Genomic DNA, 14,203 nt, shown 5'->3' with positions numbered 1-14,203 from the left:
ACCTGGGCACACAGGGCCTCAGTATTTAAAGTGGCTTCTTATTCTCTGTCTCTCTCTCGTCAACACTACACACATTCACCATTGCAATCACCACTGATTTACAGTTTGCACATTCTTTGATTAGGAGGATTTGCCTGGGTTGTGAGAAAATGGGGGCTTGTCTGACTTCTGAACTTGGATTTGGCTTGATACTTGGTAGTTGTAAATCTAATTAGTTGTGTATCAGATTGTTTGTGTAGTGTAAGAACCAATATGCAAATTATTGATTAATACTAAATATCTAGTTAAAAATGATTAAAATATAATAACAGTAATTTCATGTAAATTCATAATGTTTAAAATTGTTTTAAAGGCATAATTTAGTCATTTATAAATGATAAAAAGGTTATTGTTTATGTTTTTGGATGTTTATGTTATGACAGCACTGCGTAGTTAAAGTTGTGACGGATGTGACGTAAGCAGTTTGGAGTCCGATATTGATGGAAGCTACACAGTTTTTTTGACCGTGCGTTAAACCTGTATTTTACTTTGAAGTTTTTTCAGTAAACCTTTTAAAACGAAGGAAAGTTGTCCTGTCTTTTCGCTCGCGTTGCAAATACTGTGAGCTGACTCCAAAAAGTGGTATAGAGGACGAAGAAAGAGGTGGCGTGCCACTACATTTTGTCAAAAAACTTGCTTAACGGATCAATAAGCTGGAACATGCCCGGGCGTGGGGAGAGCGCAGCTGTCCGCTCAGGAGAAGGGGAGAAAAGAAAAGAGAGCTCACCTAATGAAGCCAGCAGAAACGGGTTATCCTTTAAAGTATTCTCCAAGAAAAGGTAACGTGAAACCTAAATACTACCCTCGTGCATTTCCATGGAAGGATGTAAAGCCGACGCAGGAAGATAATTGAAGCCCGTGCCGAAATTAAAGGAGGATTGCAGGAAATAATGAAAGTTGTAGATTCTCCGTGTCAGCTCGTATTTTAAGCCTTGGAACAGTCAATGTGGATTTTGGCCTCATTTAAGAAGTTGTTTGCACTCGTTTTATTAAGAAAAAGTGACTCAAAGGTTAAGTGCTTTTAAACCTTTGCATTCAACTAGAGCCTTACTCTGCAATATTAAGATGACTGATGAAAAGGAAAAAGAGTTTGGATGTCTTAAGGATACAATGGATTCAGGACGGACACGCAGGTTGACAGAGAAAGCCTTAGAGGAGAAATTGTAAAAAAATATAGCATTAAGAAGAAGAAAATTAGGAGCTCTCACAAGTAAAAGAAATGAAGTGGAGAAAATGATGAGTGATGCTCAGAATTTACAAGGTGTTAAAGATGTGATGGAAAATGATTTTTCACTTGCTGTAGACGAGTTTAGTTGCCTCAACAAAGAAGTTGCAAGCCTTTTGTCTGAAGATGAAAAAACATTTGATCAGGAACAATGGTTTGAACCCAAAATGGCATCCATCAAAGAATTCATAAAAGCAACTAAAACATGGATCGCCGCTGTGCATGATCGCTCTTTTCAAAAAGAGGATGATGCGGAAATTGACCCACAAGATGCTGTTAAAGCAAGCAACAGTATTTCACAGGTAGGTGTCAGCAATGTTGGACACAATCGTCAATATGGATCTCAAGTAAGTCACAGAACAGCCATATCACGGGTGTCCTCGACACGTGTTAGACAAGAGGTGGAACATGCAGCTCTGCTTGAACGTGCTGCGGCACAGAAGAAAAGGCAGCAGCTTGAGTTTGAAATGGCCAGAATCAAAAGCGCAAAAGAAGAACTTGAGTTGGAAACTGCATTAGCAGAAAGCAGTGTAAAATTAAAAGTGCTCAAAGAATATGAAAGATCAGAGGATGGTTCCAGTAGCCGTGGTTACAGTAGTCACGCACTAGTACAAAAGCTGAGGTGGGGACATGAAGCAGGAAGAAACCAGTGTATCGCTTCCTCAGCCAGTTGATCCAGGCTTTCATGCTCAATCGCAAATGTTGCACTCTCAAGTACCAAAAGTGGCTCAACAAGATTACAGCAACGCTCAGGCCAACAGAGGTGACGAGATACTAAAAGTTATGCAAAATCAGAATATTATCACTGAGCTTCTGGTAAAACAACAAAAGCAATCCCAGCTACCAACAAAGGACATTACTGTCTTCAAGGGCGACACATTGCAATACAAATCTTTCATTAGATCGTTCGAGCACTCAACAGAACAAAAGACAGACAATGATCAGGACAAATTGTACTTTTTGGAACAGTTTACAGCCGGTGAACCCCAAGAGCTAGTTCGCAGCTGTGCTCATATGCCACCTAGCAAAGGCTACAATAAAGCGAAGCAACTGCTTCATGATCACTATGGGGATGAACTACAGATCGCCAGCGCGTACATTGATAAAGCACTGAAATGGCCGCAGATCAAATCTGATGATGGAAAGGCATTAAATGCTTATGCAATGTTTTTGGTTGGATGTCGCAACACTGTGGAAGATATAGAATTTCTAGAAGAGATGGACAACCCTACCAACTTACGGACGGTGGTATCCAAACTACCCTTCAAAATGAAAGAACGTTGGCGTGCTGAAGCTTACGATGTCAAACAGCGAAAAGGCAGAAGAGCAAAGTTTGCTGATTTGGTGAACTACATAGACCGCCAAGCTAAAATAATGATCAATCCACTTTTTGGTATTATACCAGACGGCCGCCCAACCACAATTGGAAAGATCGAACAAAACTGTCCAAACAGTCCTGCGCAACTTTTACGTGGACGACTGTTTGAAGAGCGTAGCTACAGAAGACGATGCAGTGGCATTGGCAAGTGATCTCCGTACCTTGTGTGCCAGAGGAGGTTTCAATCTGGTGAAGTGGATGAGTCATAGCCGAAAGGTGTTGATGTCCATTCCAGAAGTACACAGAACTAGTGGAGTAAAAGATTTGGATCTAAGCCATGAAGCTCTACCAGTCGAGAGGACTCTTGGCATATAGTGGGATACAGAAACGGATACCTTCACTTACAGCATGAAGCTGCAAGACAAGCCGTTGACAAGGAGGGGCATTTTATCCATCGTCAATTCTATCTACGACCCCCTCAGCTTTTTGGCTCCAGTCATCCTGCCAGCCAAACTTCTGCTGAAAGAGCTTTGTAAGGAGCAGCATGGTTGGGATGAGAACATTGGTGAAAAACATGCTGAAGAGTGGAAAAGGTGGAAAGAAGACATTACTCACCTTGCTGACTTCCACGTGAGTAGATGTTTAAAACCCTCAGACTTCGGATGCGCTGCCACAGCGCAGTTACATAATTTCTCGGATGCCTCAGAGTACGCATATGGCACTGTGACTTATCTGCTGCTAGAAAACAATCAAGGCAAGAAACATTGTTCTTTCCTGATGGGAAAATCAAGAGTCGTCCCACTCAAGCAGGTTACAATACCCCGGCTTGAATTGACTGCAGCAGTCATGGCAGTGAAGATGGACAAGATGTTACGTCAAGAACTTCAAGTTCCACTTCAACCATCTATCTTCTGGACAGACAACACTACCGTACTCAGGTATATTGACAATGAAACAGCTCGATTCAAAACTTTTGTTGCGAACAGAGTTACGCGAAGCCACCAAACCATCTCAGTGGAGCTACGTCGGAACAGCAGAAAATCCTGCAGATCAAGCCAGCAGGGGTCTGAAGGCCAAGAGTTTGATACAAAAGGGAACATGGATTAATGGACCGAACTTCCTGTTGCAAAATGAACTTGATTGGCCCAAGCAACCAGTGCAAAGGACGGAAAGCCTTCAAGATGACCCGGAGGTCAAGAACCTAGCTGAAGGAAACCTTGCACCAACTGAAAGATGAAAGAAAGGAGTTCTTGAGAACAGTCGATCAAACCGAAAAGGACCCTGAAAAGCAAAGATCAAAGTTAGAAAGGCACATGGAAAAATACACAAACAACAAAAGAAAAGAAACCGCTTACCTTAGAAGATTTGGACACTGCAGAATCCACAATAATCCAGTTAAAGCCAAAGACAGCAGTACAGAGAAGAAGTCAAAGCTCTGAATTTACCATGTACCATGATCACTGTGCACTGTCTGTGGTGCACCATAACGACAAACCCACTCTGACGCCGGAAATTCAGCCACAGTCACTGCTTGTTCATTGGGTAGGGGAAAGGCTTCTACCCATTTTGTGAAATAGTCCTGCATTATGAACACATACCTGTTTTTTGTCTCGTTCAATGGCTACATGATGTCCAAGGCGATGCGTTCCATTGGAGCAACCACCCTGATGGTTCCCATGGGGGCCTTTGGTGTCTTGTGAGGCCTGGCTTTCGCTGCACAACTTGAGTATGTGCAGCACCAGAGAGCAACGTCCTCTCTCATGTGATACCAGTAGTATCACTCTGTAGCCGTGCCACAATGCGCTCTACCCCGAAATGTCCCCTAACCGTTCTTTCATGCACTGGCCTCATGATGTCTGATTGAATGGCACGTGGCAGTACCACTTGAGGATAGAATTGGGTATCATCCAGGCAGTAGAACCGTCGGACTAAGACTCCATCCCGGACGTAGAGATGCTTCCACTGGCTCCAGTACGCCTCTGTGGCTAGACTGCGAGCTGAGATGGTAGTCCATGGAGGGCACTCTCCACTAGTTGCTATCCATGCTGTAACAGGTGCAAGGTCTTGCATATCTCCCATATCTCTTCCTACATCTTATCCCATCTCCCCCTATCCTATTTTCAAGCCTGGCAAAGTTTCGGTATATGGCTTTTTTGTCATGAGCCCGGATTTATCCAAGGTTTCTGCCTGTTAAAAGGCAGTTTTTTCTTGCCACTGTAACTTTTGCTTAAATGTTGCTAAAGTGCTCGTGATGGAGTCTGAGTCTTTGTAATACAACAATAAGTAAGGTATTTTAACTGGCGCTATACAAATAAAAATTGATTGATTGACACTCAGGTGATGTCTGTGTGTATTTTCATTCATGGGGAGCAACAGACACCTTCTTTGTTTCACTTGTATGAAAACTCTCCCTCCCCCCACTCTTTCTCTCGCTCTCTCTTTTTCTCTCTGTGTGCATTCACATCATATTACTGCATGTCGCGTTCTGTAAATCTCAGTTACTAACCACACCTTTTCCTGGGAGCTCCTGAGCTCTCTTAGGTTCCTCGGGGGTCGTTGCGGGACGGCCTGCCTGAACAACCAAAACAGCCTGTTAAAAGGCAGTTTTTTTCTTGCCACTGTAACTTTTGCTGCTTTGCTCATGAAGAATTCAGCTGGGTGTTTGTAATATTGCAATGAGTAAGGTCTTCTACCTGCTTTTTGTAAAGCGACTCGAGATGACATTTGTTATGAATTGGCGCTATACAAATAAAGATTGATTGATTGATTGACAGCATAAATCTTACTTGCCATTATAGTTTTATTTAAAATTCAACTACTGTTTACATGTTTTTTTCACAATAATGGGGTTAAATATGCAATTTTAGATCATTCAAACTTTTTTATTTGGTTATGGAGTCTGGAGAAGACTCATACCTGGACCCCTCAGACATTTGACAATGTGGTGCAGTATTTATTTAACTAGTATTTGAGATATTGAAATCAACATCTAAAGCTACTTTAAAGGTACATGTAAAAGTGGGCGTGGCCGTTTTTCCACCAATGAGTGGATTTTTTGAAAAACAAATGTTTGCAATGGATTCAGAATCCTAAAGAACCCATAGTTTGACCCCTCACAAGCTACCATAGGCAGAGGTTAACCTTTTTTATTTTTCACCAAAAAGGTTCCACGTACCCCAACTTTGAGCGGCTCTCACAGATTCTCCTACAGGAGTTGTATTTAAATCTTTTTATACGTGTTATAAGAGACCTTAATGAACACATCTGTGAAATCTACTGGTAAGGAATTTATTCCCAGATTTTTGCAATATTCCCTTACTAATGATCTAAATCTAAACAGAAGAGAGGAGGTCGTAATGACCAGGTTCAAGAATCAGTCACAGTCATTTAAATAGTACTCTACATATCACTGGAAAACATTCATCTGGTCTTTGTGAGGTATGCAATCTAGCAGAAACAGTTGAACATGTACTTATTAAATGTAGAAAGTTTTTAACACACAGACAGAACATGATGTCAGAAATGGAGAGAGGGACTAGTGAGAAGAGATTTAAAAAGTATTTTGGAGTGTGGGGAGAGAGGGAGAGGCTGAAGATGCTTGTTTAATATCTTTTGAGAACAGGTCTGTTGAGGGATAGTTAAATCCAGCAGATGGCAGTGATGACACTTTTTGGATGCCAGCTGCCAATAAAACCAGAAGAAGAAGGAGAAGAATTAGATGTTAGTGATGTGTCATGCTCAAAAGATGCGGCTCTGAGAGCCGATGCTTTGTAGTGAATCAGAAGAGCCAACTCTCATTGAGTGAGAGCCGGCTCCCAGTTTTTTCCTTTCACTGCTTAGCTCTCACAGTGGGTTAGCCCTAGCTCTGCTCATGGCAGAACTTTGTTTTGATTGGCCAGTATGGCCAGTAACCGTGCAGAAAGTAAAGGAATTGGTTGTAGCTCTTTGTTCAGCCATGGACCGAAAATTTCTAAACCTCTAAACCTGTTTGGAGGCTCTTTGATGAAAGAGCTACAGGAGATGCTGCTAGGAGAAATCCTACAGCTGATGCTGTAATGGAGGTGAGATCCTATCTTGAGGATGGTGGCAGGCCTAGGCCTCAGTCTTCCCACGCCTGGTGAAGGTGATGGAGGGGAGACTGTGTATTGTGGCAACATCTGTTCCTTCCGAGAGAATCTTCTCAAAAACAGGGCAGATACTTACAGTAAGAAGGAATCGCATCAGCCCATCCAAGCTGAGGCATCTCATTTTTCGCAAGGCCAACCTGCACTGAGGACATTCATATTGTTTGATTAAAGAGTTCTGGTTCTGTTCCGTGGATTTGTTTGCAGTTTTTTGTATTTGCATTTTTGTATTTGTGCAATTAAAAAGTTTGATTAAAATATTTAACAAGAGTAAGAATGCTTTTGTAACAGAATAAATGCATGCACAAAGGGTTTTCAACACACATTCATTTTTGCAAAGTTGAGCTAAAATATGAGACTACAAAAGATCCTAAATTAAGAGCCGTTTGGGAGTCAAAAGAGCCGACTCTTTTTTGGGAGCTGAGTCAAAAGAGCCGACTCTCTGAAAAGAGCCGAACTTCCCATCACTATTAGACGTCAGCGCTGAGTTGAGTTTTCCCTCTGTGACTCTTGGATGTGTGTAAGATGGCCGGGTTTAAGGATCTTAAAGAGTTATTCAGTCGACGGCTGCTCGCTGCGGTTATCAGAGATATAACAGAAGAAAGAACAACAAGTGGATACGAAGAGGAGCTCCACCGACAAAGAAAACTGCTGGATGTGATTTTAACTCCTGAAATCAAGCTACAGAGAACAGGTTGGTTTTCTTTCCACTGCTGGAAACCTGTTTCCTGCTCATGTTTCAGATAGCAGAGCCTTTAGCTAACTTCCACAGACGCACACAGCACAGTGTTAGCTGCAGCTAGCTCCTGCTAACAACATCATTGAGTTTACTGGACTAAAAGACTCTTTAAAGTCCAAAAATCTGCGACGTGAGCTGTCATGAATATAATTCATTTCGTGGCAATATTTTTATTTTTTTTATTTAACGAGGTTGGTCCCATTGAGATTAAAAACCTGTTTTTCAGGGGAGACCTGGCCATGAGTCATATCTGGGAATCAGTTGTTCAAACAGCCGAGCTAAAACATCGACATCCTATAGAATCTGCTTCCATGTTTTTCATTTTAGATTTAAAAACATTTAAGGACACCAGCTCTTTAAGCTTTATGTTATTCTGCAACAGATTCCAGGCTGAGGGTGCAGAATACCCAAAAGCCCTTTTCCCAATTTCTGTCCGAGCGTTTGGGACAGAGAGCATGAAGAGGTCCTGAGAACTCAAAGAATACTGTCTGGTACTTCTCTGCATGATAAAAACACAGAGAGAGGAAGCAGACCTTATATATTAAGGTGTACCAGTGTATGAGCCTACGGGTCGCCAAAGCGGGCCATCCAACCCAAGAGTACAACTCACAACGGTGAGTCAGAGCTTTACAGTTTGTAATGAACCTCAAGGATGCATGGTAGGCTGTATCAACCATGTAGAGACACTGAGCAGAGATCACCGTCATCTAATGGGAGACAACAAGAGACAAACAAATGAAGGAGAAAGGAAGTGGGTGATCAGCTGGGGGAGTGTTAGATGAGGCTGAATGCCTTGGTGAACAGGTGGTGTTTCAGGAGGTTGAAGCAGTGCGGATTTCGGCGGGGAGAGAGTTCCAGAGGGTGGGGGCTGAGGCACTGAAGGCTCTGTCACCAAAAGATAGCAGTTTGGTGTGGGGGGTGGAGAACAGGCCTGTGGCTGTCGAGCCAAACAAAGTCAGCATCTTCTGTGCCGTCCTCCGGAGGTTTGGAAACGTGGCTTCGTTAAGTGAAGCATAAAAGTCATTCAGTTTAAGAGAGTTGAACTTCTCCTTTAAGACGGAGTCAGACTGAAGATCGATCAGTTCCAATTGCAGCTCCTGTGGTGCTGTTTCAGGATCTTCTGACAGGGGACAGGACACCAGCTGAAGTGACTTTTCAATGTTTTCAAAATCAGAAAACCGAGGGCAGAATTCTCTGTGCAGGTCGTCAAGGGATTTGCTGTATTTCTTTGCGTTTCACGTCGCCTCTTTCTGCATGGCAAGTGTGGGGAAATGAGCGAAAGATTTGTTTGCAATTTGTCTGGAGAATAAAGTTAGTTTGGATTTGAAGGCTCTAACATTTTTGTACATGTCGTGCACAAACTGATCTTTCCCCTGTAGTTTCACATTCAGCTCATTCATGTGTGAAAATATGTCCACAGCAAATGCAAAGTCACAAAGCCAGTTCTTGTCGCTTAGCTCAGGAAATTCGTCGGATTTCCCCATTAACTCATTAAATGCGCTGATCTCCTCTTTCAGCTCTCACACTCGTTGAAACACTTTGCCCAAACTTAACCAGCGGACAGAGTGGTACAGTAAGTCCTGATGATCGGCATCAGTTTCCTCCAGGAACATAATAAACTGATGATGCTGAAGTCCCCTTGCTCGTATCAAGTTAACAAGTTTTACAACTGGATTCACGACATGATTAAGCTGCAATACAGACTTACACAGAGATTCCTGATGGATGATGCAGTGAAGGAAAATAACATCCTGGTCAGGGTTTTCCTCTTTCACTTTATCCTGGATTCTTTTCAGCAGCCCAACATGTTTTCCAGTTAAATTTGGCGATCCATCCGTTGTGACATTGGCAAGTTTACTCCAAGGTAGCTTCATTCTCTCGATGACAGCAGACACCTGGTTATACAAGCCCTCTCCTTGCGTTTTTCCTTTCAGGGACTCCATGGTCAAAAACTCCTCCGTTATCTCAAAACTGTCATTAATTCCTCGGATAAAAATGAGGAGCTGAGCAGTGTCTTTCACGTCATTACTTTCATCCAGCGCTAGTGAATATAACTTAAAGGACTCAGCCTTTTTGTTTAATTCGCTGGCTATATCTTCATCAATCAGTTCCACACTGTGAGTCACAGTCCTGTGTGATAAACTGATTTTTTCAAACTGGCCTTGGCTCTCTGGACACAAGAGACCTGCTGTCTCTACCATGCATTCTTTTAAAAACTCGCCTTCGGAGAAAGGCTTGCTAGCCTTTGCTAATTTGAATGCCAGCAAAAAACCTGTCTTGGTAGTTGACTCTTGAATCGCAGTTTGTTGGTGAAAAAAATGTTGCTGAGTCTGTAAATTATCCTTCAACCTCTGAGTTGTAGCCGCCCATTCTTGCGTGGATTGCTTGCTAGCGTAGTTAGCATGCTTCGTAGCAAAGTGACAGCTGATATTGTACTCTTTGGCATATCAGGCATACAGCCTTTGATCGGACTTCAGTGAAAATAATATTTTGTTGTCCACTCCGTATTAAACACTCGGCATTCACTGTCCACTTTTCTTTTCTTTGAACCGCTCATTTTTACAGAAGGGCTCATACGGGTTCATAGGGCAAAGCGAAAAAGTGGAGAAGGGAATAATACACCACACTCTGAAGTGCGCCATCTATTGGGGAAACGCGGACATTACAGGGGAAAACGAACAAGGTTTAATTATAATAAAATTGAATTTAATAATAATATAATTTGGACAAGTTCGGCGGGCCGGATTAAAAAGCCCAACGGGCCATATATGGCCCACGGGCCGTAGTTTGCCCATGCCTGGGCTAGACCATGGAGAGATTTGTAGGTGAGTAGGAGGAGTTTATATTGAATGCGGGACTTGATCGGGAGCCAGTGGAGGTGAATGAGGGTGGGGGTGATGTGCTGTCAGGGCTTGGTGCGTGTGAGGACCCTGGCAGCGGAGTTTTGGACATATTGGAGTCTGTTCAGGGCAGTGTTTGGTAGCCCGAACAGAACTCCATTGCAGTAGTCCAGGCGTGAAGTGATGAAGGCGTGAATGAGGGTCTCTGCGACGGGGTCGGGGAGTGAGGGCCGGAGTCGTGAGATGTTTTTGAGATGGAAGAAGGCGGATTTGGTGATGGACTTGATGTGGGATTTAAAAGAGAGGGTGGAGTCCAGGATGACGCCTAGGTTGCGGACCTCGGGTGAAGGGCAGATGGAGCAGTCGTCCACAGTGAGGAGGAGATCTCCAACCTTCCTGAGCAGTGCCTTGGGGGCCACAACCATGAGCTCAGTCTTGCTGCTGTTGAGTTTTAGGAGGTTGGAAGACATCCAGGTTTTGATGTCCTGCAGGCAGTTGACAAGTAACTGGGGGGGGGGGGAGCTTAGTGGAAGGAAGGGTGCTGAGGTAGAGTTGTGTGTCATCGGCATAGGAGTGGAAATTGAGACCATGTTGGCGGATTATCGGACCGAGGGGGAGCATGTAGACAGTGAAGAGAAGAGGGCCAAGCACAGAACCTTGTGGTACTCCTTGGTTAACTGGGGCTGGGGAGGAGCTGGAGTCGCTGATGGTGACAAACTGTTGCCTGTTGGAGAGGTAGGAGTGGAAACAGGAGAGAGCTGGACCAGAGACGCCAAGGTGTTCAGATAGGCGGTTGAGGAGGATGGTGAGGGAGACTGTATCAAAGATCTGCAGCGATCTTTTTATTCCACTTAAAGCAGTTCTTCATCCTCGTCATCCTTCTCTGGGCAATCAAATAACTGAGCACTTACAACACGTGTCATCAAAAAAGAACATGATCTGGTGTGTCATCCTTCACATGCTCATCTACTGATGTCCCTGCTAACAGTGAGTTCATTTCTTCAGGTGTGACGCCGCAGGTTGTAAACGTGTTTATTACACGTGTTTAAAATCCTGACAGTCTTTTTTCCATATTAATGATCCAAAGCTTTAAATAAACTTCCTGTGTTTCATTAGAGAGGCATGCAGGAGAGGACTGAGTCCATCAAGAACTCCTGAACGCTGTCTAAGTTGCAGTACAGTACAAAGCGTTGACAACGTGTTTGTTGCTTCTACATTTAGGATGCATTAGTCATGAATTCTTGCCTACAAGCTTTGAGTAACACCACCATGTGTGTGCCTGTGCTCCATCTGTGGAGACACCGTGTCTGGGAAACAGGCCAGATAAAGGCCGGTCTCCATAAAGTGACCTTAGTTGTCATGGTAACGGCCAGCCCTATCAGTGCAGCTATGCTTCTGTCAAAACAGTGAGGGAATGACCGTGAACACAAGCAAAGGTTACTGTGCTCCTGGAGAAGCCTGGGACCTGGACATATGTTAGTTGCTCTGGAGTGGAATGCTTCCGATACTTTAAATGGTAAAATACACCTCTAGTGGAATCAATTAAGAATGATCTTCTGGGGGCACTGATGGCCTAGTGGTTTGTTAACGCAACCGAAGTATCGAGGCTACAGTCCTCAAAGTGGGCCACCGAGGTTCGAACCCCTGGCTCTTTTCCCGCATGTCACCCCCCCCCCCCTCTCCCCTGTCCTCTCTCTCTCCACTGTCATCTCTCTCTCTCCACTGTCCTGTCTCTCTTATAGGGGCATAAAAAGTCTAAAAGATGCATCTTAAAAAAAGGATTATTCTTGTATTTTGTATCTTTACTTGTTGAATCGGAGTAATCCTTCACAAACCTGCAAAGAAAGGAGTTACACACACAGTCCTTAGGCCAACAACAGTTAATGCATGAAGGGCTGTTTTTTTCCAGAACATCTGATGTCTCTTTGTGTGTTTCTGCAGACGTCCAGGTGGTGAGTAAAGAAGAGCAGCAGGAGTGGAGCCCCAGTCTGGACCAGGAGGACACTAAGCCCCAACACATTAAAGAAGAACATGAGGAACTGTGGATCAGTCAGGAGGAAGAACAGCTTCAAGGACCGGAGGAGGCTGATACCACCAAGTTCCCCTTCACTCCTGTCTCTGTGAAGAGTGAAGATGATGAAGAGAAACCTCAGTCCTCACAGCTTCATCAGAGACAAACTGAACAGATGGAAACAGGAGTTGATGGAGAGGACTGTGGAGGAGCAGAACCAGAGAGAGACTCAGATCCAGAGAGACGTTTACAACCAGAGACTGAAGACTCTGGTGAACCTGAGACTGATGACAGTGATGATTGGAAGGAGACAAGAGAAGATCAGTCAGCTTTAAAACATGTGGAAAAAATGAAAAATAAACCAGCAGAAACTGATAAGAACCCTCACAGCTGCTCTGACTGTGGTAAAAAATTCAGTAGCAAGTCGTTTCTGAGCAGACACAAGATGATACACATAGAAGAGAGAGCCTTCAGCTGCTCCGAGTGTGGCAAAACATTCACGAAAAAATGGCGAGTGAACAAACACATGAAAATTCATACAGGAGGAAAACGTGTGAGCTGCTCAGAGTGCGGTAAACGTTTTAGAAACCAGAAATATCTAAAAATTCACATGAAAGTTCACACAGGAGATCCAATATTAAGCTGCTCTGAATGTGGTAAACGATTTTCCCAAAATGGGCATCTGATCCAACACATGAGAATGCACACAGGAGAGAGACCCTTTAGCTGCTCTCAGTGCGGTAAAAAATTTAGACAAAAGTGCACTCTGACAAATCACATGATCCTGCACACAAGCGAGAAACCCTTTAGCTGCTCTCAGTGCGGTAAAAAATTTAGACACAAGTGCAGTCTGACAAAACACATGATCCTGCACACAGGAGAGAAACCCTTCAGCTGCAGGCTTTGTGAAAAAAGGTTCACTTGGCCATGCCAGGTAAAATATCATAACTGTCTTGGTGTTCAGGCTTCAGAGCTCCGTGGAAATCAAAGAGAGGCAGACAGAGGAGCTATTGGAGAGGCCTGTGGAGGAGCAGAACCAGAGAGGGACTCAGGTAAAGGGAGGCATTTAAGAACAAAGACTGAAGACTCTTCAAATCCAGAGAGACATTTAGGACCCAAGACTGAAGACTCTTCTGGAGCTGAGACTGAAGACAGTGATGATGACTGGAGGGAGACTGGAGAACTTCCGTCAGTGATATGAAGTGTACCACTGGTGAGAAACCACTGCTCTGAGTGTGCTGATACATTCAGTTAGCGCCCCAAGAGACTCAAAAACTCACACGAGAGAGAAACCATATAGTTGTTATTTTTTGAACGCTCTTCATCCCAGATCTCTTGCCAGGCAGACATGATTGTTTTACCTCCCTGATTGAATCTCTCATGTGGGCTGGTTTAGCCCTCTCCCCCTGTGAGCCACTGATACTCATGAACCTGATGACTGTTTGTGATTTCTGGCATCTAAAGTGTGAATCCTGTGTTTCATGAATTCAATCTAATCAGCATTGTGATGACTTAGACTGTAATGATACCAATGAAGATCATGACTGAATCTTTTATATTGCAATAAAAAATATATTTCTTTTTTCCAGCTCTCTTTTACTGATTTCCGTGAACTCTGACATCCTGTACTATAAGGTGCTTTTTATTTATTCATAAAATGTTTAAATAAACTTTTTTTAAATCTGACATGACTGTCTCTGATTTACTGGAGCACAAAGTGTTGGTCACAGTAAAATAATTTAGCAGTTAAGTTTATAGCTCACATTTGAAAAGGCCTTGAACTGACATTAATTTCTTCTTGACCAACAACAGCTAAGACAACAGCAAAGCTAACAGACGAGCTCAGCTTGTCACAGCCGGTCTCGTCTGAGATAAATGGCCTTCAAACTTATTTAATATTAAACATT

General features: G+C 43.4%; 1 protein-coding gene across 1 annotated transcript; it reads left to right on the top strand.

The window, feature by feature from the left end:
• Window positions 1-7,161: 7,161 nt before the first annotated feature.
• On the top strand, window positions 7,162-13,982 carry LOC132979385 (zinc finger protein OZF-like). The gene is made up of 3 exons (XM_061045133.1): window positions 7,162-7,400; window positions 12,227-13,348; window positions 13,397-13,982. The coding sequence occupies exons 1-3, from the start codon at window positions 7,232-7,234 to the stop codon at window positions 13,495-13,497; spliced, it is 1,392 nt and encodes a 463-aa protein (XP_060901116.1). The 5' UTR covers window positions 7,162-7,231; the 3' UTR covers window positions 13,498-13,982.
• The last annotated feature ends 221 nt before the right edge of the window (window positions 13,983-14,203 follow it).

The sequence above is a fragment of the Labrus mixtus genome, chromosome 1, assembly GCF_963584025.1.
Source record: "Labrus mixtus chromosome 1, fLabMix1.1, whole genome shotgun sequence".
In the NCBI taxonomy this organism is placed as follows: domain Eukaryota; kingdom Metazoa; phylum Chordata; class Actinopteri; order Labriformes; family Labridae; genus Labrus; species Labrus mixtus.
This window is presented reverse-complemented; position numbering and strand designations above follow the sequence as displayed.